The 23,456-nt window shown below is 43.5% G+C and overlaps 1 protein-coding gene across 1 annotated transcript; it reads left to right on the plus strand.

The window, feature by feature from the left end:
* Window positions 1–501: 501 nt before the first annotated feature.
* Window positions 502–23,097, plus strand: rbm22 (RNA binding motif protein 22). The gene is made up of 11 exons (XM_084331911.1): window positions 502–575; window positions 3,817–3,870; window positions 4,129–4,158; window positions 4,728–4,860; window positions 6,487–6,587; window positions 9,094–9,266; window positions 10,241–10,441; window positions 11,587–11,751; window positions 12,504–12,592; window positions 13,551–13,676; window positions 19,913–23,097. Exons 1-11 carry the CDS (start codon window positions 522–524, stop codon window positions 20,071–20,073), a joined length of 1,287 nt encoding a protein of 428 aa, XP_084188037.1. The 5' UTR covers window positions 502–521; the 3' UTR covers window positions 20,074–23,097.
* The last annotated feature ends 359 nt before the right edge of the window (window positions 23,098–23,456 follow it).

Raw genomic sequence — 23,456 nt, forward strand, 5'->3', positions numbered from 1 at the left:
TAGGTCCAGCATGACCATGCCGCAGTATTTGCCCGCGTCCACCTCTTGTTTGATGTGGTCGTTTAAATAGAGAAGGCATGTGTCAGTGGAGTGGGATGTTCTGAAGCCAGATTGGAATTCGTAGATTAGATTTTTTTCCGCAAGGTATTTTTCGACCTGTTCGTATACAATTTTTTCCATGACTTTCGAGATGGAGGTAAGGATAGAAACAGGGCGGTAGTTGCCTGGGTCTAATTTACTGCCTTTTGGGGGATCCTTTTTAAACAATAAACAATCAACACAACCTAAAGTACAAAGTGACGTACAAAATGAAGTACAGAATAAAGTACAAATGCAAGCTTTGTAAGCTTTGTAAGTGTAACTAGCTGAGATATTGGATTGTTCATTCAAAAAACGAACTGCTAAAGTCATTTCGCGCGTTGCATTGTGGGGTTGGAGTTCTTTGTGGGGTTTGGAGTTCTTTTTTAACGCTGATTGTTTTTTGTCCCATTTCGCCTCCAGTCCCTCCTCCCCGGTCCAAAATGGCGACGTCCCTGGGAGCTAACACGTACAACAGACAGAATTGGGAAGACGCGGTATGTTGTTTTGTTTTTTTTTAACAGAAAATGCTACTAACGTTTCTTAAAGATATGGGAATTCAGTAAAAGCGTATGATTGTGCCCCCATCCAAGTCGAAACGGCGACTATTACTGACTGTGTTATAGGTAGTAGCTAACTAGCGAGCTAACCGCTTAGCTAGCCATGTAACGCTAGCTAACTAGCGGAAGCGTGGCAGAAGCGATAGTATTTACCCTCTTTTGTAGAAGTAGAATAGTTAGTTGATTGGGCCTCTATATTACATTGGCTAACAGTTTAAATAATTGTGGCTGAGTGTATAGATATGGGGGAATTGTTACAATAAGCTACAACTCCAGGTAGCTAGTTAGCTTAGCTGTCACGGTTTGGCTGGCTGTGGTTTGTTCAAAAAACGAATGAGGTGGAGATGATCCTGTAACGTTGGATCGTTAGCTAGTTAGAAGCTTGACGTTAACTGCATAACGTTAACTAAACGCGCTAGCTGATTATACTGATAGCGTTATTCTCGCATCAAAGACAAAAATATAATTTCCAGTTTTTATTAACCGGCATGTCGTGATACTACTAGTCCACGTATTATCATGGCTTCTCGTTTGTTCATGGTCCGTTTTAGTATCAAGAGGGGTCGGGCCTTGTTGTTGTTGTAAACAATTCTACTACATTTCACACACGGTGAACTGTTTATGACCAGCAGCTGTTCTTCTTGTTCTAAAGTACAGCCGCACGGACATGCAGGCAGTGACTAACCTCAGCCTTTGATCGATTGATTGATTGAAATGTGCCTAACTTTGCTACAGTACAGAGCTAGGCAGTTAATGGTACTACTGACTGACCTCAGCCTAACTTTGCTACAGAGCTAGGCAGTTAATGGTACTACTGACTGACCTCAGCCTAACTTTGCTACAGAGCTAGGCAGTTAATGGTACTACTGACTGACCTCAGCCTAACTTTGCTACAGAGCTAGGCAGTTAATGGTACTGTCTGACTGACCTCAGCCTAGCTCTGTAGCAAAGTTAGACTGAGGTCAGTCCTGACCTCAGCCTAACTTTGCTACAGAGCTAGGCAGTTTATGGCACTGTCTGACTGACCTCAGCCTAACTTTGCTACAGAGCTAGGCAGTTTATGGTACTGTCTGACTGACCTCAGCCTAACTTTGCTACAGAGCTAGGCAGTTTATGGTACTGTCTGACTGACCTCAGCCTAACTTTGCTACAGAGCTAGGCAGTTTATGGTACTGTCTGACTGACCTCAGCCTAACTTTGCTACAGAACTAGGCAGTTTATGGCACTGTCTGACTGACCTCAGCCTAACTTTGCTACCGAGCTAGGCAGTTTATGGCACTGTCTGACTGACTTCAGCCTAACTTTGCTACAGAGCTAGGCAGTTTATGGCACTGTCTGACTGACTTCAGCCTAACTTTGCTACAGAGCTAGGCAGTTTATGGTACTCTCTGACCTCAGCCTAACTTTGCTACAGAGCTAGGCAGTTTATGGTACTGTCTGACTGACCTCAGCCTAACTTTGCTACAGAGCTAGGCAGTTTATGGTACTGTTTGACTGACCTCAGCCTAACTTTGCTACAGAGCTAGGCAGTTTATGGCACTGTCTGACTGACCTCAGTCTAACTTTGCTACAGAGCTAGGCAGTTTATGGCACTGACTGACTGACCTCAGCCTAACTTTGCTACAGAGCTTTAGCTAGCTTTGAATTCAGTAGTAATAGTTTGTCTACTGGTCGTGTCTATGGATCCACAACAGTCTCCCCTAGCAGGGGTCGACAGTGGCTCAGGAGGTAGTGCAGTCTTGCAATCCGGAGGTTCCCGGTTCGATTCCCGCTCCTCCTGGGCAGCGTGTCGATGTGTCCTTGAGCAAGACACTTAACCCCTAATTGCTCCCGATGAGCAGGTTGGCACCTTGCATGGTTGCCTCCGCCGTCGGTGTGTGAATGGGTAATATGTAAGTAACAAATTGTAAAGCGCTTTGGATAAAAGCGCTATATAAAAAAGCAGCCATTTACCATTTAGCAGACTATGGGTCAGTTTACTCATGACTCACGTGATGGAGATGAGAGACGGAGGAGGAACTTTGAGGAAGGGGGGGGCAATATTGGTTTTAGTTAAAGACACTTGGGTGTGATGTGATTCTTGCAACCCTAGACTGTCCTCGCTGTACGCTTGTTATATTTAGTGTGTTGTCTGATGAGGTGGCTAGAATGGCAGAACCCGACGTCTCTCTCCCGCTCAGCAGTCGGTACTTGGACTGAAACTGCATCTTCCGACAGATGGCAAAGTGGGAGCCATTAAAAGCCCCGTAGCGCTCGCACAGCATTCACACTTTGGGAGTTTGGCCCGTTGCTTACCCTCTCATAAGTCAAACGGAGAGAATGTACTGTAGTCTGAAGTTCACGGCCACCCTGGAGTTAGCCCAAGCACAGGCTTTTCAAGGTGAGGCATGCTTGCTACCTTCCACGCCAAAGGGCAAGCCAGGGAACCGACTAGCCCCACAGCCGTGCCGTAGGTTAACAGAGTTTAGGTGACGGACAAAAAAAGGCCACTTCAAAGTAGTCGGAGGGGGGAGGCCCAGAGGTAAAAGAGGCCAGTTCAGTCGCTGGTTGGATCCCTGCCACTGACAGGAGGGTGTATTCCAGCTGTGTGCTGGGGACTGAAGGGTGGCTGGTATAAACATCTACGGTGCCCACCATCTCTGCCTGAGTTCCCCAGAGCAAGGCACTGAACCCCAAAAGTGCTCCAGGGACGCTGCACTGCGGGCCGACCCTGCGCTCTGTCAGCTCTGACCTCTGATGAAATGCATATGTGTGGGGGACTGTGTGTGTGTAACTAGGAGGTACAACTAGGAGGACTCTGACACTGCCCGAGACTCCTGTCGCACGAGAGCACCGCGCGGAGCTTCATGTCTGTGCGTCACACAGTCTGAAAGAGCGTATAACTAACCGTTTGATGGACCTCTGTTGCCAAATGACTTTGAAAGAAAAATGTGACTATAACGTAGAAATATATTCATGTATTCATGTATAACGTAGAAATATATTCATGTATTCAATATTCATGTATAAACCGAATATTAAGCTTGTCTGAACATTCATGACCTGTGCAGAAAAGTAAACATACTATCTTTTCTGTGGAAGGAAACCAAACCTTTTCTGCTGCGTTCCTCATTGTTTCCATGGATACGGCCTGACTGTGCTTACCACCCCACCCCCCCCCCCCCATTTCTCTCTCCAGGACTTCCCAGTTCTGTGCCAGACATGTTTGGGAGAAAACCCTTATATCCGAATGGTAAGGCAACATTAACCTCTTTTAATTTATATTTTAATTGACTACCAGTTGTTTACCTGCGGGGGGGATGTAACAGTTGCGATGGAGTGTCGAGTAATGAGTTTCGACACTGTTTGACGAACAATGTTACTTAGCTGCCAGAGTTGTGCCCTTCCTGCTGACTTGTTGTACAGAACCTGTAAGTCGCTTTGGATAAAAGCGTCGGCTAAATGACTAAATGGAGTGTGGGCTTATGTTTTCCATTTTGTCTCTTTACAGACAAAAGAGAAATATGGGAAAGAATGCAAGGTATGTCACATTTTTATTTCCAATTTCCTTTTTACAACAACATCACAGACAACATTGATATCAACAATAATAATAATAATAATAATGACAAGACTATAAATAAAAAAAATTACAACAGACTTAAAATGAGTAACAATAACAATAGCAAAAACTATGGTATCCCTTTGGGTACCGTATTATCCACCTCACTTAGGCAATATTGTAGAATCAACCTCCTACCTGGGAATAAATAACCCTTATAACCACACAGTCATTAAAACACAGTTATAGGTTATCCATCTGATAAGTTCTCGCTACCTCGTTGGTAGCGTTGGAGATTGTTATCAATAGCTTGCTATTGACTATTTGAGGTCAATTATTGTGAAAAAAGGGGACAAAAAAAAACACTAGGTAGGGGAGAAAGAATAAAAACACAATAACCCAATGAGATGAATGAGTAGCTTCAGTTCTGACTCATTTGCACCGCTCTCAACGTAGCTTAGCACGGCGCGAAGGACAACCGGGCCCGTGGCGGCAGTCGGCTTTGATAGCGGGCTAATAATGTTTGGCGATGTTTCTCGTCCCGTCAGATCTGCGCCCGGCCCTTCACTGTGTTCCGGTGGTGCCCTGGGACACGCATGCGCTTCAAGAAGACAGAGGTCTGTCAGACCTGCAGTAAGATGAAGAACGTCTGCCAGACATGCCTACTGGACCTGGAGTACGGTGAGTGTCTCTCGCTCACACACACACCTGTATAGGCCTGCCGCGATAAGCAATAAATCGATTAATTGCCGCGATAATTAAAAGTAATGCAATGATTTTGACGGGCGCGATTAATTGCTATTTGCGCCTTGTCAGTCACTGTCCGTGTGGGGGGCCGCTGGCCATACTACAGAGCACAGCTCCGTGGGGCAGTAGCAACGCCACATATAGTTTAACTACATTTCTCAATGGTGTTGCTCCTTTTAACCAAGTAGCGTTATTTATAGTGTAACGTTAGCTATTTTTAGACCCAAGTAGTTACTCGCTACTGCCCGGAGAAACTGGACTGCTAAATAAAGATGAAAGATCGAGTGTTGATTCTCATTCAAAGCTAACAACATTAGCTAACAAACGAAATACAACGTATAGCATAGCTACAACACAGAATAACGTTAATACAATTACATGCATCATTGTTTACAATGAACGGGTGGGGCTAGTCAAAGGACTGGACACGGGGACAAGTTAAACATGAATTCATTTATTATAACGTAGTAGGTAGTTTCGAGTCGTGCTGCAGTGCCTACGCGCCACAGCTATTCTATTATATACTGCTTTGACGCTTCCTCCTCATCGTTGATTGCCTGTAGTAGCTGCATCTAACGTTAGTAGCTAACGTTAAAACTAACCTAAAGTTAGTTGTTCACCAACAATCTCAATATTTGTTTTATCATTAGCTCAAAAACACAACCGGACGAGACAAGTTGGCCGCTCATAGGTGGCGGTGCCGCTAGGATAATAACAACAGTACTTCCGGTCCGGTCGGTGGGCTTCAAAATAAAAGTCTAAACACCGGAAAAGACGGAGCGGTGGGCTTCAAAATAAAAGTTTTGGGAAATAAATTTCTCAAAAAAAAATTCTCTAACCGGTCGCAATAATATCGCTTATCGCGATATTTTCGGGGGCAATTAATCGCCCAGCAAAATGTGTTATCGTGGCAGGCCTACACCTGTAGATCCTTTTACTGTCTGTAAAGAATGATGACATTTTGGGATGAGGTGCACAATTGACCTATCTCAAACCCCGCCCCCTTATCTTGATCCTTCAACCACAACTGTTGCTTCCCTCAGACAAAGTCACATGTTCCTTTTATTAATCTCCTCGGGGTTCAAGTGACATAGCAGCATAAGGGGCTACAGATAGGATAGGTACATGGGTAATAGAACATGAAACAAGTGCAAGTAGTAATGATAATAGTGATAACGGTAGTAGTAGTGAACAGTAGTGAGTGGCAGGATTCAATCAGACACTGGTAATACATGGTCCAAACCACAGTAGCACACCGCACCAGAGTCCATGCAGTGTTTATTATTAAGTCAGAGAGTCCTAACGGGTCTCAAGTTCACCAGCCGTTAGTTCTCCAGCAATTGGCTGCATTCCGTGCCCAAAGGGAAGCAACAGTTGTGATTGGAGGATCAAGAAAAAGAGGGCCGTTTGAGATAGGCCAATTGGGTGACAAAAGAAATCTCCATGGACTAGACCAGGTCTAGATGAAGAACATTGTGACGACATCTGTCCCGTGCACTTGGTTTAGCTTCGCCAAGCTCCCAGAACGTCCCAACAGTCTCTCCCTTTTGCGACCCACAGGTTTACCTATCCAGGTGCGAGACACCGGGCTGGCGATCAAGGACGATGTTCCGAAGTCTGATGTTAACAAGGAGTACTACACACAGAACATGGAGAGAGAGGTACGGTTGCAGTTTCCGCGGTAGTTGTAGGTTTCCTATAGGCTTGATGGTGCTGGTTTCAACCAGGGGACCAGCATCTGCCATTGTTGTCAAAATATCAAATTTGGTCAAAGGAGTTCAGCAGGAACCCAGCAAACTATAGTGACATCTGCACAGGGTGTCCGCGGGACCTTAAAAAGTCTTAAAAAGTCTTAAATTCAACTATCAACTATTAAGGCCTTAATTTGTCTTAAAATGTCTTAAATCCGACTTTCGGAGGTCTTAAAAACATGCCATGTCATCTTATGTTTCATTGTGAAATCTGGGGGGAAACTATTAACGGGAGATAAATCAGGCTTTTTTTTTTCTTTCACGCAAACTGTACGCAGTGGGGCGGAACCTTAATGTGGTCCTTAATGTGTGTCGCCGTCGGGAGCTATTTCAGAACACCGGAGCATAGGTAACACGTTATTCAAGCCGTAGCGATAACGCTGACGTTTAGTTTAATTGATTTGTATTTATTTGCACTCGTTAATTTAACATGGGAAAGTGCAAATTTAATGAGAACTGGCTCGAAAACCCTCTGTTTTTTGCACCGTGGTTGGTCCCAGTGAAAGATAATTACGAGGCCCGCTGCAAACTCTGCAAAAAGGATTTTAAACTGGGAACGATGGGAATAAAAGCAGTCGAGTCACACATGCACAGCGCTAAGCATGTTTACCTCTGCAAAAACCCGCCTGCAGACAACTTCAATATCAAATTTATTTTCGACGGCGACGCTGTCTACATCAACTGCTGAGGGACAGGTAGGTCTACCACCAATTACATCTGCACCTGTCCGGCTAACGTTCGGCTCCACGCCAACCCTTGAAGCTGAGGTACTGTGGGTTCTAAATACGGTCGCAAAGCATCAGTCCTACAATGGAAATGAGGGACTAGGAGAGGTGTTTCAAGCGATGTTCCCTGACTCTGAAGTCGCTAAAACATTCACGTGTGGAAAAGATAAAACGTCCTACATAGCCAGGTTTGGATTGGCTTCTTGCATCCAAAAAATCTCTTCACGGATGTAAACAAGGGCAAGGACACGTTTGTGTTGATGAGAGTGAGAGCTTCACCCCACCCTATGTATTTATTTTCTACCACACACCTACCCCCTCCTAATGTACAGTCTCCTCCCCATCATATATATATGTTAGGATCTATGGGTAACAGTACTGTATATTTGCATATCATATATGTCACAAATGTAACAGTAATATATACATGTATGTCCCTATGCCATAAATGTCATGATGTCATGTATGTTGTGCATGTCATAAATGTCACTATGAATTGAAAATGAGGGACCCTGATGTAAACAAGACAAACGTCTTTCTCTGGTCTGCATCCCCTTATTATTGTGTGTATTGAGCTGTACTGTATTGTACCCATTCTGAAATCTGTTAAATAAAGTATTCATTCAACCAAACCACAAAAACAAAACAACTGGATGAATGAAAACTTTATTTAACAGATTGCAGAATGTGTACAATACAGTACAGCTCAATACACACAATAATAAGGGGATGCAGACCAGAGAAAGACGTTTGTCTTGTTTACATCAGGGTCCCCCATTTTGAATTCATATTGACATACACAACATAGAATAGATAGAATAGAAATACTTTTATTATCCCGTGGGAAATTTGACACTGCAAATCGCTCAACATTTAAACATTTAGACAGGACAGATCACGAATTAGAATAATAACACAAATCAATCAAGTTGCCTAGGATAAGAGTAGAGTAAAATAGAATAAAAATGAAATAAAATATACAGAAATAAATACAGTAAAAACATACATGACATCATGACATTTATGGCATAGGGACATACATGATGACATACAGGTATATACTGTAGTACTGTTACATTTGTGACATATACGATATGCAAATAATATACAGTACTGTTACCCAGAGATCCTAACAGAAAATATTATATATATATGATGGGGATGAGACTGTACATTAGGAGGGGGGGGGGGGGTTGGACATTTACGGTGGCCAGTTTCGAATTGCAGTCTCCCGTAGGTGCTCTTTAAGAGCGGTTTTGAATGTGGGCAGGGGTAAAAATGGGTTTTAGGAGTGAGGTTAAGCAGTAGTCTGACCAGTTTGTTTTGTGATGTTTGTAATCTTGTTTTTAGTGCCTTTGAGGTGCTTTGGTACCATGAGGTGCAGGCATAGTTGTAGTACCCTTGAATGAGTACTGAGAGTACCCATGATTTTTGCCATTTTGTTATCGTGAAATTGGTATTAAATTTAATTCTGAGTGGCATTAAAAAGTCTTAAAAAGCCTTAAATCTGACTGGGCTAAACCTGCAGATACCCTGTCTGCAGGACGGGAGGCATATTAGAAATAACATTTAGCGAAAACCTTAACGCTTCCACTGAAAACGGGCATAGATTAAAAGATCAGCCTTTTAGCAGACCCTCCTATTTTGCTCCGCTTGACCCCCTCCTCCCGCCGTCACTCCCGTATCCGCAGATCGCCGGCTCTGACGGGACGCGGCCCGTCGGCCTGCTGGGCAAGGCTCCCAGCTCCAGCGACATGCTGCTCAAGTTGGCCCGCACCACGCCGTACTACAAGAGGAACCGGCCCCACATCTGCTCCTTCTGGGTGAAGGGAGAGTGCAAGAGAGGAGAGGAGTGCCCCTACAGGTGAGGAGCGCCACAGATCACCACCACCACAGCTGCAGTGACCCCGGGAGCTGACTTGGTGGCGCTGTGGCACCAGAAATTAGACGCAACTTGTTTCCTAGCGGTTGATGGATATCTTGTTTGTTTTCTTGTTTTTGTTTATGCCAGAAATATGCAGTTGCTGTCATCTTTTCTTTCTCTTTAGTTTAAATGGCAGTAATGAGAACAGAGTTCACTCTTTACCTAAGTAATCGATGGATATCTATTTTTCTTTTCTTATAGAATAGAAATACTTTAATCATCCCGAGGGAAATTTGACTTCTTAGACTTTGAGCGTCTGACTTCTTAGTAACTACTGCTTTTTCCAGACCATTCAAGACGGAAATAACACTAGTCGTCTGTCATCTCTTCTTTTAATTTGGTTTAAACCGAATGAAGGAGATTATCGCACAGTTAGATCCACGCCGTACTTGGACTGGCAAGCCCCCCCCCCCCGACAACCTTCATCAGAACATACAGGTCGTGGACAGAGAAGGTCTTGTACTCCTAAAAACTTGAGAACTTGGGTGCGACAGTGGCTTAAGCGGTAGAGCTGTCATCTGGTAATCAGAAAGTTCGATTCCCACTCCTCCCGGGCAGTGGTCGAAGTGTCCTTGAGCAAGACACTTGCACACCCCTAACTGCTCCCGATGAGCAGGTTGGCACCTTGCATGGTCGCCTCCGCCATCTGTGTTTGCATGTGTCAGTGAATGTGAGGAACTAGATTTGGATAAAAGCGCTATATAAATGCACCATTTACCTTTATTTTACCATTTTGAGAAATACCACGTGGATCTAATTGTGCAGGAATCTCTTTTCATATAGTTTGGGCTTATTGCACCCTCACCGTAGATTTGTCGCGGGTGGTGGTCGTCCTTGAAATTATATTGACTTCCCTTGTTGGATTATTTGAACGTCATTCACGTCTCTCCCTCTCTCGCCACACACACACACAGGCACGAGAAGCCCACGGACCCAGACGACCCTCTGGCTGACCAGAACATCAAGGACCGTTACTACGGCATCAACGACCCGGTGGCAGACAAGCTGCTGAAGCGGGCCTCCACCATGCCCCGCCTGGACCCGCCGGAGGACAAGACCATCACCACCCTCTACATCGGAGGCCTGGGGGACACCGTCACAGACAACGACCTCAGGTTGGGAGCTCGATGTGCCGTGTGAAACAATGTGTACCGCGCACTCCGAGAGTGTTCGGTCATCTGGAATCAGTGGTTCTCAACATGTGGTTCAGGGACCCCCGGGGGGACGTAGGTTTGGTTTCAACATGGGGGGGGCACTTTTGAGCGTCAAACACTTTTGATTTCCTGCATTCTGGTGTACTTTTATGAGAGGCACATCTGCAAGGTTGAGATGGTACGGTCCTGTAGGGGTGTCCTGTTGGTTAATATATAGTTACAGGTAAGAAGAATATATAAATGTTTTGACCTCCTTATTATTTTTTTGTACCTCTTATGGGAAGGGGGTTGTCTTTCATATTAGCTATATTTATTTGAGGGGGACAAATTGACCTCTTCTCAATATGTCTCCTGCAATCTCCCCCAAAACTACGCCTATGTTGTTTCACTATTTTATTCACTAGAGTTTATCCCAATGAGTGACCTGATCATGGGTTTCACGCTCTCTCTCTATCTGTCTCTCCTAAATTAGTTAGTTCCATAGTAGACGGCGATGGAATTGGACAATTGGTCTTAAATCATATCGACCAAAATCTTCTCCGCTGCGGGTCCCTCGGGACAAAATCATATGGGGCTCCACAGCCTAAATCTGTATCAATTCGGGGGCCGAGAATAATTTTGACATTTGTACCGTACTTTTCGGACTATAAGCCGCACCTTTTTTCCCCATTTTTCGACCCTGCGGCTTATATAACGGTGCGGCTTATATGTGACTCGACGTGACCAAACCCGAAAATGTAAAAATAGAAATATTGCTTTTTTGACTGCATTGACATTTTAGTTATCTGTTCCCTTATTTGCTAAACTTAATACAACTTTTAAATGAGTTAATTCTTGTTATTTGTCCGACAGTATTGTGTCCCAATGCTAATTACATATGGTAATTAAACATTAAAACACCTGCGGCTTATAGTCCAGTGCGGCTTATATATGTACACATCATTCAATTTAGCTGCTGCGGCTTATATTCAGGTGCGGCTTATAGTGCGAAAAGTACGGTATTTACAAGGATCATATCGTTTCACTCGCTCACAAAGAGCATCGGTTGATATTTGGGGGACGTTTGGTTCTAAAGTCTTGGCGTCCTTCCTATACGTCTGTTGCAGGAATCACTTCTACCAGTTCGGGGAGATCCGCACCACCACCATCGTCCAGCGGCAGCAGTGCGCCTTCATCCAGTTCGCCACGCGGCAGGCAGCCGAGATGGCGGCTGAGAAGTCCTTCAATAAGCTCATCATCAACGGACGCAGGCTCACCGTCAAATGGGGCCGGTGAGTCGATCATTCATTCTCTTTAGACATTTTAAACACTCTTTAAATGACAAACACCCTGTTTTATCTTATTTATTCTTACAAATTTGCCCTACCTCATTTCTGTATTTTCTACATTTTAGTTTTGTATTTTGTTAGTGTTTGGTCTTTATTCTTTTTTTTTTACTGTATGAAGCACAATATCAGGAGGCTCATACAGAACCAATAATTTCACTGTAATGTACATGCACCTTATACGTGACAAATAAAACAAAACTAGTCTGTTCCAAGTCCAGCCGAAATCAAAGCAAGGGGGAAAACAATATACTAATTCAAAAGGCAGTCGGCGTTGGCGCTGTAACGCATGATTGTCAGATTTCAGGTTTCATATTCAAAGGCAGATAAAATGCCTCACACTGCAGGAAGACGCATCCCGCCCCCTTTTATGTAATACTGCAGGGCGTGGAGTGGTCTTCCAGTGATGTCATCGAAAAAATAAAACGTTCCGCTGTGCCATCGTTTGAATTCAGCCAATGTATAAAGTGCACAGCCGATCAAAGTGTATATAACGTGTGATATGAACGCTCCCTTCAGACCTTAGATCTTTTGAATATCATAGAATGTTATATAACATTCACGTTCTAAATATGAAAAAGAACATAACGTTTTCACAAAAAAAAAATTATTTATGGAAAGCGCACGTTTGATTCCCTTATCTTCCGACGCCAGGCATAAAAATGAACTGAGGTGATTAACTTGTAATGTGCCTCCAGGTCTCAGGCAGCGAGAGGGAAGGAGGCCATTAAGGACGGAGTCAGCGAGATGGGAACCAGACTGGACCCTGTTCCTGGTCTGCCTGGAGGTGAGCGTCCTGCCCCAGCTTCAGCCACGTGTGTGTGTGTGTGTGTTTGTATATGTGTGTGTTTGTATGTGTGTGTGCGATTGTGTGTGTTTGTATATTGTGTGTATGTGTGTGTGTCATGGCCCGTTTCAACTGCCTCCAGCCAAGTCCAGCAGGGCGGCTGCTCTCCAGCCTCGAGGTGCAACACCAGGTCCTGCAGACGCTGCTGCTCTACATGGGACATCATGAACGGAGAGCAGCCGCCCTGCTGGACTTGGCTGGAGGCCGTCGCAACACAAGTGTTTAGTGGAGCGTTTTTACTTTCTTCAGCGCCGCGTTGTGTCCAAACATGTCCTCCTCCACAGAATGATATGATTCACGGCTGTTGAGTTTGCTTACTCTGCTAGACACTAATAATAAGGCAGATAAGTGATGAAATTGGTAGAATTGCACAACAGGGTGCCGACTTCGCCAAGGCTCTGTTCACACTGTAAGCTTGAGTGCTCGGATCTAATTTCTAATTTTTTTTATCAGATTCAAGATTCCAGTGTGAACTGGTCACACACTCCTGAACTGACCTTCATGCACAAATGAACAATAACAACGATGGATGTAAACATGGAGGACACTGAAGTCACAGACAGTTAATGGTTTCATTTATAAATGCAGAGGAGGCCAGCTTTAATTCAAAACAAATCGGACCTGTATCTGATTTAGGACCACATTATGAAAGTGGCCCGAATCAGAATCGGAAAAGATCTGATTCCATCATGTGATTTGTGCTGTTCACACTGAATCAGATCTGAGTCACATTATGAGCAAAAAGGGAAAAAAATCTAGATTTGGGCCACTTTCGTCTGCAGTGTGTGAACGTAGCCCAAGTGCAGGACAAGTCACTGTTACAAAGTTCTGTCTTCTCCTTTTTTTATTTATTCTACATGAGATTAAAAAAAAAAGTCTCCCCTCTCCTTCCCCACAGCTCTACCTCCACCGCCATCTCTGGACGAGGAGACGACTAACTACTTCAACCTGGACGCCGGTGCCTCCCCTGCGATCATGAACATCGCTCTGCCCCCTCCGCCCGGCATCAACCCACCCCCTCCAGGTAAACCTCGTCACCTCTGTCACCGTGCGCTTTTAGGCCCCCGGCCGGGCTGCGTTTTCAGTTCTGAAATGAGCGCGCCTGCCCCCTCTCCCTTTTACGCCTTTCACTCCGGCAAGCTATATTTAAAATGGACTGCATTTAAATAGCGCATTTATCCAAAGCGCTTTACAATTTTGTGTAAACATTCACTCGCACATTCACACACCGACGGGAGCAGTTAGCCGGTTAAGTGTCTTGCTCAAGGACACGTCGACACGCTGCCCGGGAGGAGCGGGAATCGAGCCGGGAGCCTTCCGGTTGCCAGGCGAGCGCTTTACCTCCTGAGCCACTGTCGCCCCCCCCCTTCCCGAGCCGGTAAACCTGGAATGTTTGTTCTGAAGCGTCGATCCAGGGCTCAGACGTCCCTCCCTGATTAGCCACCATGTTTTCATCTGGGTATTTCGGGGGGTTTTCCCTAGAGTTGTTCCGATACCGATACTGGTATCGGAAAAGCCGCCGATACTGGCTAAAATGCTGGTATCGGCGAGTACCCTCTAATGCTGCGCTCCGATACCATATGACGTAATTTATCAACAACACTGGTCTGTTGAGTAAGCATTATAAAACAAACGTGTGCTTAATCGATTAAAGTGTCAATGCCATTTGTCATTTTAACAGCAGATACTTTCTTAAATGTCATCGTCCCGACAGAGCGGTGTTGACGGAGAGCTCATGGGTTCGCTTGGTGGCTGGTGTTATTAGCGTCAGCTAACCGAAAGCTAGCTTTAACATTACCTTGGCTAAAGTTGGGGCTATTCATATAATCCAGCAATAATGGCTGCAGACCTGCAAGCAAAGTACAGCAAGTTGGCAAAGGAGTATTCCAAGTTAAATCACAATGTCACCAGTAACGTTACAGTCTTCTATGGTCTTCCCATATACCGGTAGCTCATGCTAGGTAACGTCGTCATTGCACAATTGCACGTCGCGTACACAATTAATGACATGTTGCGGACAGCCATATCGGCGACAATGTTTAGCTTTTAGTGCCAAATGATAAGAGTCTGAGGCGGAGTCTCAAAAGAGAATGTTGAATATTTATTGTGCAAAAATCACAACAGATACGACTGCTACTGAACGGAGCCTTGTAGACAGACTGAGTAGGGTATATCTGCAGAGCCAGTGGGTAGCGAGTGCAGCAACGTATAATGTCCGTGTGGATCATTGGAGTAGGGTATATCTGCAGTGCTGAAGCCCCATACTCATTGATTAATGATACTAATACAAATCTATACAATCACCTGTTGTTGAATAAATACCATTACCTTCTAGTTATGACTAAAAAACAGTATATATAAAACAGTATTTGTTAAAAAAAAATATATATATATATATTTATAAAAAAATTATATAATATCGTTTTTTTTTTTTTTATGTATGCACTGGTATCGGATAAGTATCGGTATCGGCCGATACCCAAAGCTTAGGTATCGGAATCGGATCGGAAAGGAAAAAATGGTATCGGAACATCTCTAGTTTTCCCCCCTTGACGAGAAGGGAGGGAACATTCTTTTTGTCTGAACCGAATTCAGCCCTGGAATGAATAGCGCCTTCATCGTGTGTTTTGTAAGGTGTGTGAATAATGGATTAATCTGTACGGGGGCGATGGTGGCTCAGCAGGTAGAGCAGTCGTCTGGTAATCAGAAGGTTCGATTCTGGCTCCTCCCCGCAGTGTGTCGGAAGTGTCCTTGAGCAAGACATAGGCCGTTCTTGTTGACGTGTTGTTCTGTTTTTCCTTTGTCTATCCGTTGATTTTGTTTTATTTTTCTGTTTATTTTATACTTTTCTTTGTACTTAGCTTAGCTATGTGAAGCACTTTGGTTGACAAGCGTCATGTTTAAATGTGCTATACAAATACATTTGATTGATTGATTGATTGATAGGGCTGACCCATATTAGTCGATTAGTCGACTAATCGGTCGAAAGGAGCCGTAGTCGACTGACAACCTCTTAGTCGAATACAAAAAAATATATATTATAATTTTTTTTATCATTCTTTCCAAAAGAAAAGAGGCCTAGAAGCGTGGCTAACGCTAATGGCACGCATACCAGAGGCTAACTGCCTAAGAAAACACGCACAGAGGCACTGAAAGAGGATTTCACCCATCTAATGAACACACTAGACTAGACAAATATCAACGTGTATCCATCAGTGGACCAATTGGATGCTTTTGCAGAGGACAAGGAGCCTTCAGTCGACTCCTTCAGACATTAAGCACCCCCCACATCCCAAATGGGATGATAAAAAAAAAGAAATTATATATATATATATATATATATATATTTATTTCTTTTAGTCGACTTAATAGTCGACTAACGGCAAATTTTGGCCAATCATAGTCGACTATCCAAATCCTTAGTCGGGGACAGCCCTAGCAAGACACTTGACCGCTAACCGCTCCCGATGAGCAGGTCAGCACCTGGCATGGTCCCCTCCACCGCAGGTGTGTGAATGTGAGGCATATGTTTTAAAGCGCTTTAGATAAAAGCACTTTAGAAATGCAGTCCATTTACCTCCCTGTACTTCTAAAATATCTTGAGTCTTCTTTTTACACAGAAGCATGTTAGATCTCTTGATGTAGAATACAGTAGTCAGTCAATACTTTTTGTCCAGTGAACCAAAACGGGTGGTGTAAGCCTATACTGTTGAGTTAAACGACCCAGTGCTTGGGTTCCCCTGAAACTGAACGTTTAGGACTTGCAATCTGAATCGCTAGTGAAAATCACAGATATATTGGTGTCTTGAGTTTTATATGACTGATATCCTGCCATTTGATTAGCTGTCTTTAACCCTTTCACTACCACACTACAGAAGGTTAACCTTTAACCACCGTCTGTAGTGTGGTAGTGAAAGGGTTAACCCTTTGTCGTGTGGCAGTGAAAGGGTTAACCTTCTTTATTGTCGCCATTTGGTAATGAACGGGTTAAAGGGCTCTAGCAGGCACATAAGGTAGCATGAATACTGGTATTGTATGAAACTAGACATCTTGAGGAATCCACGGGTAACAGCCATGTCATGCTAGCTCATTAGATATTGCACTAAAGTTAGGCTATTTTAAACTAGCTTAAATTTGATGAGACGAAATGCCACAAGCATGGCCATTCTCAAAGGAACTCATGACATCTCACCTGAACTACACAAGACTCCTTCAAAACAGCACCCAATCATAAAGGTGCTGTATGTGGTATTTATTTGTTAAAATAAGTGTTCAATAGCTCTACATTCCAACAGCCATCACTGATATAGTGAGTGTTTGGTCAGTAACATGGGTCTCCCAGTCCCTCCACTCTGCAATAAACAGAAAATACATTTTCTGGTATCCCTTTCCACTTTATCCAATCAGGAGAGAAACCCCTAGATATTATTTTTTACTTATTTCAAGAAATCTTGCCAAGCCAGATTTGCCTACTGCAAATGCGATTATTTTACTTCTTTCAAGGACACATTAGCTTAAAACTAGTTTTTATTTCTTATTTTCATCAGACTATTTTTGCAGTGAGTTCTGTCTCATGATTGGATAAAGTGGGAACGGGATACCAGAAGATGTATTTAGTGTTCACTGTTTACTGCAGGGACTGAGAGACCCATGTTACTGACCGACACTATATCAGTGACGGCTGTTGGAATGTAGATTAATTGTGTGTTAATGTTGCACCAAACGACCAAAACAAATTCATTGTATGTGCAAACCACTTGGCAATACAGACCTTTCTGATTCTAGACTGTCTAGAGCTATTATTTGAACATGTAGACGACTTATTCTAACAAACAAAAAATACCACTTGCAGCACCTTCAACTAGGGATGCCCCCCGGACCCCGGTTTTAAACGGGAACCGGTACTATATTAGAAAATACCGGAGTATTTATAAGCTCTGACGTCCTCGGTACTGCTATCGATACTCTAGAGAAATTATTATTATTATTATTATTATTATTATTATTATTATTATTATTATTATTATTTAAAAGTTGCGAACGATCCTCTCTCTGTCTCTGCACGAGAAGCGAGCCGCAGCCAGCGAGTCAATTATTACACACACTCCTCGCGAGTCGCTCGCTAGTGCTACACATAGACATACGGGTACTACATACGGGTACTCCTTAATGAAAGTGCTCCCCGACGCCCCGTGCTATAGCGCGCGGCACACAGACAGCAGCTCTGCATGCACTGAGTCGTGATCATGGCGGATAGAGCGAAGCGTTCTAAAGTATGGATATACTTTACAAGGGTCAATGCCGACAATGCACGTTGCCACAAGTGCAACAAAACATTTGCCAGTAAGGGTGGCAATACGAGCAAATCAATTTATCAAAACATCTGTTGGCAAAACATGATATTAGTGTGCAGAAATGCGCGTATTCGACTGCCTTGCGCGCAGTGTTCCATCTGCATACTGCAGCCGTAACCCAAGATACGGAGTTGCCTAGGCTAATAACGAATTATTACAAATAGGCTAATAAACAAAACAATTGTTTAGCTACAAATACTACAATCTAAACTTTTTATAGATCGTCAAGCTGAGGCGTCAGCCACTATGTCCCAGCCCAGTGAGCCCAGGGCCACCACACATCCTCCCTCTACCTCCCTCCACCACCCAAAGTCCTTTCTCCCTAGCAGCTAGAGGAAGGATGACAGAGGATAGGGTGAACGAGTGTCACAGTTCTGTTAGCCTTTTGCATTTGTTGTTTATTATAAAAAGTCTATAATTCAGAGTCAGACACATTTAAAACATTGTTGCTGCTGTTGCTGAAGAAATTATATTAATTTATTATATTTATTTATAAAGTTATATAAAAGAACATTGCTGCTGCTGTTGCTGAAGAAATTATATTTATTTATAATACTTATTTATAAAGTTGTATTTATAAATAATAAAGCAATGTTGATTCTGTTCTTAATTAATTGTCTTTTTTTCTTGCAAAAAAATAACCAAAAAGAACCGATAAGAGTATCGATAAAGTACCGAACCGTTAAGCAGTATCGATAAGAGTAGTAGTATCGATAAAATCCTAACGATACCCATCCCTACCTTCAACCAACATGGTGGGTCTTCATTTTACTCTACCTCTACCAAGAACAAATGCACTTAACACATTCATGGCCATTTGGATCTGTTTAAAATCACTGTAGACGGCCAGCATTTCTAAACAGACTTGCATAGTCCGTGGGGCTGTTTGTAGAGCTGAATCTATACTTTATAGTATTGCTATCTGTCCATTCTCATTGTCAATTGAGACCATAAACCGTCCCTTCAAAATGGCTTAAAGAAAAAAAAATCATCAATACGTTCTCATTTTATAGCATCTTGAATATAAGCGTTATAAGGGATTTCGGCTGGGATATTTCCTGGAAGGCGAGATACAGGCCGCTAAGCTACTAACGTTAAATCCAATGGCATTTCGGATATACAGAAGCTACAGTTAAAACTCAAACTGCATATGATTGGTATGATGGTCCACCATGAATGCATGAAGGCGGGGGACGTCGGGGGCGGGGGACGTCGTTTCTGATTATTGATTACCAATAACTGTTAGCCTCAGTAGCCACATACGCTGATCGGGTGGATGGCTATCATAACAAGTTCTGATCAGCATGTAATTTACGTGAAAAAGATCTTACCGTGGGCCGGTTGGATCCCCCAAAGTATTTCCCAGTTATCGATCGCCATCTGGTAGATCGATATGTCCATTCGCTGATGATATATTCCTTTACTGCACACTGAAATCTGCGTCCCAAAACGTATTCCAAGCTACAGGCTATAGGCATCGATTTAGGCTAACAAAAAAGTCCACCCATGATGAAAAAAAAAAAACACCGGTCTGTAACAGGGAACACTGCATTATCGAGACAGCGCCCCTATGAGGATCTGGCCGGTAATGCACTTTTCCGAATCCCAAGAGTAGGGTAAATCTGCAGTGCCGCTCGGTGACATTGAGTAGGATATTACAATGGAATAAAAGCCAAAACAACCTTACCACGTATATATACGTGGTTGGCACTCAAGCGTTGGCTCCGAAACACGTATATATATATGTGGTTGGCCTCGAATGTGTTAAGTGTTCGGACCCCAGGAAGAATAGTCTTAGTTTCACCCATGGGTGTAGACTAATGGGATCCATAAAATAAACAATAAATAATGATAAACGGCCAAAAAGTAACCTGACATTTCTCCTTTTTTTCCCCTCCTCCTCCAGGTTTCGGTCCCCCGATGTTCCACCCCCCTCCCATGGGTGCCATGGGACCCCCCATGCCGCCCCCGATGGGCATGCGGCCCCCCGGTCACATCCACTACCCGTCCCAGGATCCCCAGCGCATGGGCGCCCATGCGGCACAGGGTGCTCGCCACGGCGAATAAAGGCGTACAGATACTGTTTTATATATACTGTTTTTTTTTTAATTGTTATTGTTATTCAACAACAGGTGATTGTATAGATTAGTATTATTAATTGACAACTATGTTCAATGAGTTCACCCACGGAACTGTTGTTGGTGTTGGGACATTGGTTCCGCACGGACGTCATACGCTGTGTTATACTTGCTATCCAGAAGGCTCCGGTTCAGTTAGCTAGTAACGTGTATCTTGGTTGATTTAATAAATATTCTACATTATCTTTTGAGACTCCGCCTCAGACTCTTATCCTTTGGCATTAAAAGCTAAACCGCAACATGTCATTAATTGCGTGCATGTGTGCGAGAGGTCGATCAGTGACGACACTTAGGTTAGCCAGTTAACGTGAGCTAGATGGAAAGACAATGTAACGTTACTGGTGAAAAAGTGATTTACCTTGGAATACTCCTGTGTAGGGCTGGACGGTATGGTCTAAAAAGTATAGACGGTAACGGTATATATCACGGTATATTCATTTATCTTAAAATGTCTATATAAATGCTTCTGAAGGGGTAAAACACTGGTATGGCAGCCATTACTGTACTCTTGTATTACTAGGACATATTTCACATAGTACAGAGGTATTTTAAGAACATTTATTGTGCAAAACGGCAATAGAAAATGCAAAACCTTTTCTCAGGTGTCTGCTGGCAGGTAATGCATATCTTGGATCGTGTTTTGACCATGTCTTTAAAGCCCTTTCTATCGACGGTTTGAAAAGGAACCATGTCCTTAACAAGTAAACAGGGACAGCGTTTATGTCGGTCCACCGCTGGCTTTTTTTTTTGTCGTTGTTGAAACATAATACAAATAAAAAATAATATTCTGTTACAGCTGCTGACCTATATACTATAGCTAATGTCCATCAATATATTCCTTTGGAATGAAATGGGTTCAAGAATCGAATCAGGATTGTTAGCAGAGAGAGGGAGGGGAGAGAGGGAGGGGGGGAGAGCGAGAGCTGCTAGGAGTAGCCAACATCAGCTTGCTGAGGCTACATCAACAGTTAACATTACTTAAGATTTGGCGGTTGGGTGGCGCAGCGGACAAGGCGCTCGTCCACAACGCAAGAGACACTGGTATCGAATCCAGCTGTCAGCGTTGCTTCCGGCTTGGCCGGCCGTCATACTGGCTCGATTGGCAGAGTCAGTGGGAGGGAATCCGGTGGGTGGGTCTGGGTCGTTGTGGACAGCGACTCCTACAGTTCGGTCGGGGTCGCCTGCACAGCGAGGGAAGGATCTAAGAGAGGTAGTGTGACCTTCCACACGTTACACTCTCAGTGAGAGTCAGCGCTGCCAGGTGAAAAGAAGTGGTGGGCTGGGTACACATGTGTCGGAGGAAGCATGTGATAGTCTCCGCCCTCCCAGACCGACGGTAGGGGGTAGAGTGCGCTACCACCAGGAAGGGGATTGGGAATTGGCATAACGACTAACATTGGGAGGCGAGAAAAACGGAAAAAGGAGGAAAAAGATAATGTTAGACCATTGGATCCGTCGCAGAGTTTACATTACACATAGAAACTGTGCGACTCGCGAGAGAAGACGTCACACTGTGCAACGCAGGGCTGAAGAGCTCGTTTGCTTCTAGAATTGAAGGTATGTTCCGTGTCTATTATGAAATGACAATTGCGCGTTGACACGCCCACTACGCAAAGCCTCTGTGCTCCACACTGGTTACGTCATTGCTACTTTAAAGTTGCTCTGCCGGTCACAAGGTATAGTCAAAATCCATACCGTAGCGCAAATTCATACCGTCCACCCCTACTCCTGTGCCAACTTGCTGTACTTTGCTTGCAGGTCTGCAGCCATTATTGCTGGATTATGAATAGCCCCAACTTTAGCCAAGGTAACGTTAAAGCTAAAACTAGCTTTTCAGCTAGCTCGTCAGCTAATGCTAATAACACCAGGAAGCGAACACATCAGAGCTCCCCGTCACACCGCTCTGTCGGGACGATGGCATTTAAGAAAGTATCTGCTGTTAAAATGACAAACAGCATTGACACTTTAATTCACGGTCGATTAAAAACACGTTTGTTTTATAATGCTCACTCTCAGCAGGAGGATACTGCATGTGTTGTTGATAAATTACGTCATATGGGATTGGAGTATAGCTTTGACGCGTACTCACCGATACCAGCATTTTAGGCTGTATCGGAGGCATTTCCGATACTGGTATCGGAACAACTCTAGTTCTGACACGGAAACATGTGGCCTTGGAATTGTAAGGTTCTGTGGGGGAATTTATTTTGGTCAAGCACGAGTTATTCTTACGGCGTAGCTCCTCGAACGCGTCTCGTTACGCGTGGGTGGCGGTAGATCTTTTTTAAAGTGTTTATTTTAAGTGGGTTAAATTAAATCTTAAATTTAAATGTTTTTATATTTAGTTTTGCTCTATGCAATGTGAAAACTTTAAAACGCTCAATATCTCAACTAGTAGGATAGAACCTTATGAGAGAGAGAGAGACAGACAGATGGAGGATAGTGTCTGATCTGCAACTTCTGTCTCGGAAGTGCATCTGATCTCTACTACGAGGATCCCAGAAGATCGCTTCCCCGTCGACCTACTTGCTTGTTTAACGTACCACAGCAGCCTCCCAGCAGTGGCATTTCAGTCGGCGGTCAGTGTAATTATCCAGCATTAGTGTGACCTGCTCAGTGTATTCGGTCAGGTGTTCATCACGAGAGCGTTCCTCGTGGCTTTTAAGGGCTCCTGTGGTCGGCTGTGCCATTGTATATTCCTCACAACGATGACAATTGTATGCTTTAGAATAAAACTTTGTATTTGTCACGGTGGAAAGCGTCCGTTTGTGGAGTCGATCTCTCAAAGGAGCATTTGTTAGCCCTGTTGGTTTTCATTTAAATATTTCTTCTTTTTTTGGAATTTTTAATACAATGTAAATTTTCCGACCAATTATGACTTCGTTTTATTATAAGGATTTATTTGTATGTTGTCCACTTGTGTCATTAAAATAAAAACCCAGCTTGTCATTCATCATTTCCAGAGTTGACATTATTCACAAATATTAAAGTATTAAGTAATTCCCAATCAGAATTTCATAAAAATGAAGGGTATATAATCATCATACATTCTTTATAAGAGTGTGACCTTTCGTAACCCATCATAAATCAGAATATACTGGTAGCAGGTCTTTGTTACTCTATTCACATCTTTTACAGCTACAAAATTCAGCAAATACAATCAAAACATTAGTTCTATTATCAAGAGCTCAGCCAGAATGAAACCAATGTCAACATTACTTTTTTTTGGCGAGGGGAGGGGGGCGTTAGAGGAACAACCCATTTTGTTTACGTTTGGATTACAGATTGGGGTTTTCAAAAGAATGGTATGGG

This window comes from Notolepis coatsorum, assembly GCF_963971535.1.
Source record: "Notolepis coatsorum genome assembly, chromosome: 16".
In the NCBI taxonomy this organism is placed as follows: domain Eukaryota; kingdom Metazoa; phylum Chordata; class Actinopteri; order Aulopiformes; family Paralepididae; genus Notolepis; species Notolepis coatsorum.

Bases quoted from the DNA above. Each gene is read 5' to 3' on its own strand.
- rbm22 (XM_084331911.1), top strand. From the start codon at position 522: ATGGCGACGTCCCTGGGAGCTAACACGTACAACAGACAGAATTGGGAA. The intron at 576-3,816 runs GTATGTTGTTTT...TTCTCTCTCCAG, and splicing joins GACAGAATTGGGAAGACGCG to GACTTCCCAGTTCTGTGCCA. The intron at 11,752-12,503 runs GTGAGTCGATCA...ATGTGCCTCCAG, and splicing joins CTCACCGTCAAATGGGGCCG to GTCTCAGGCAGCGAGAGGGA.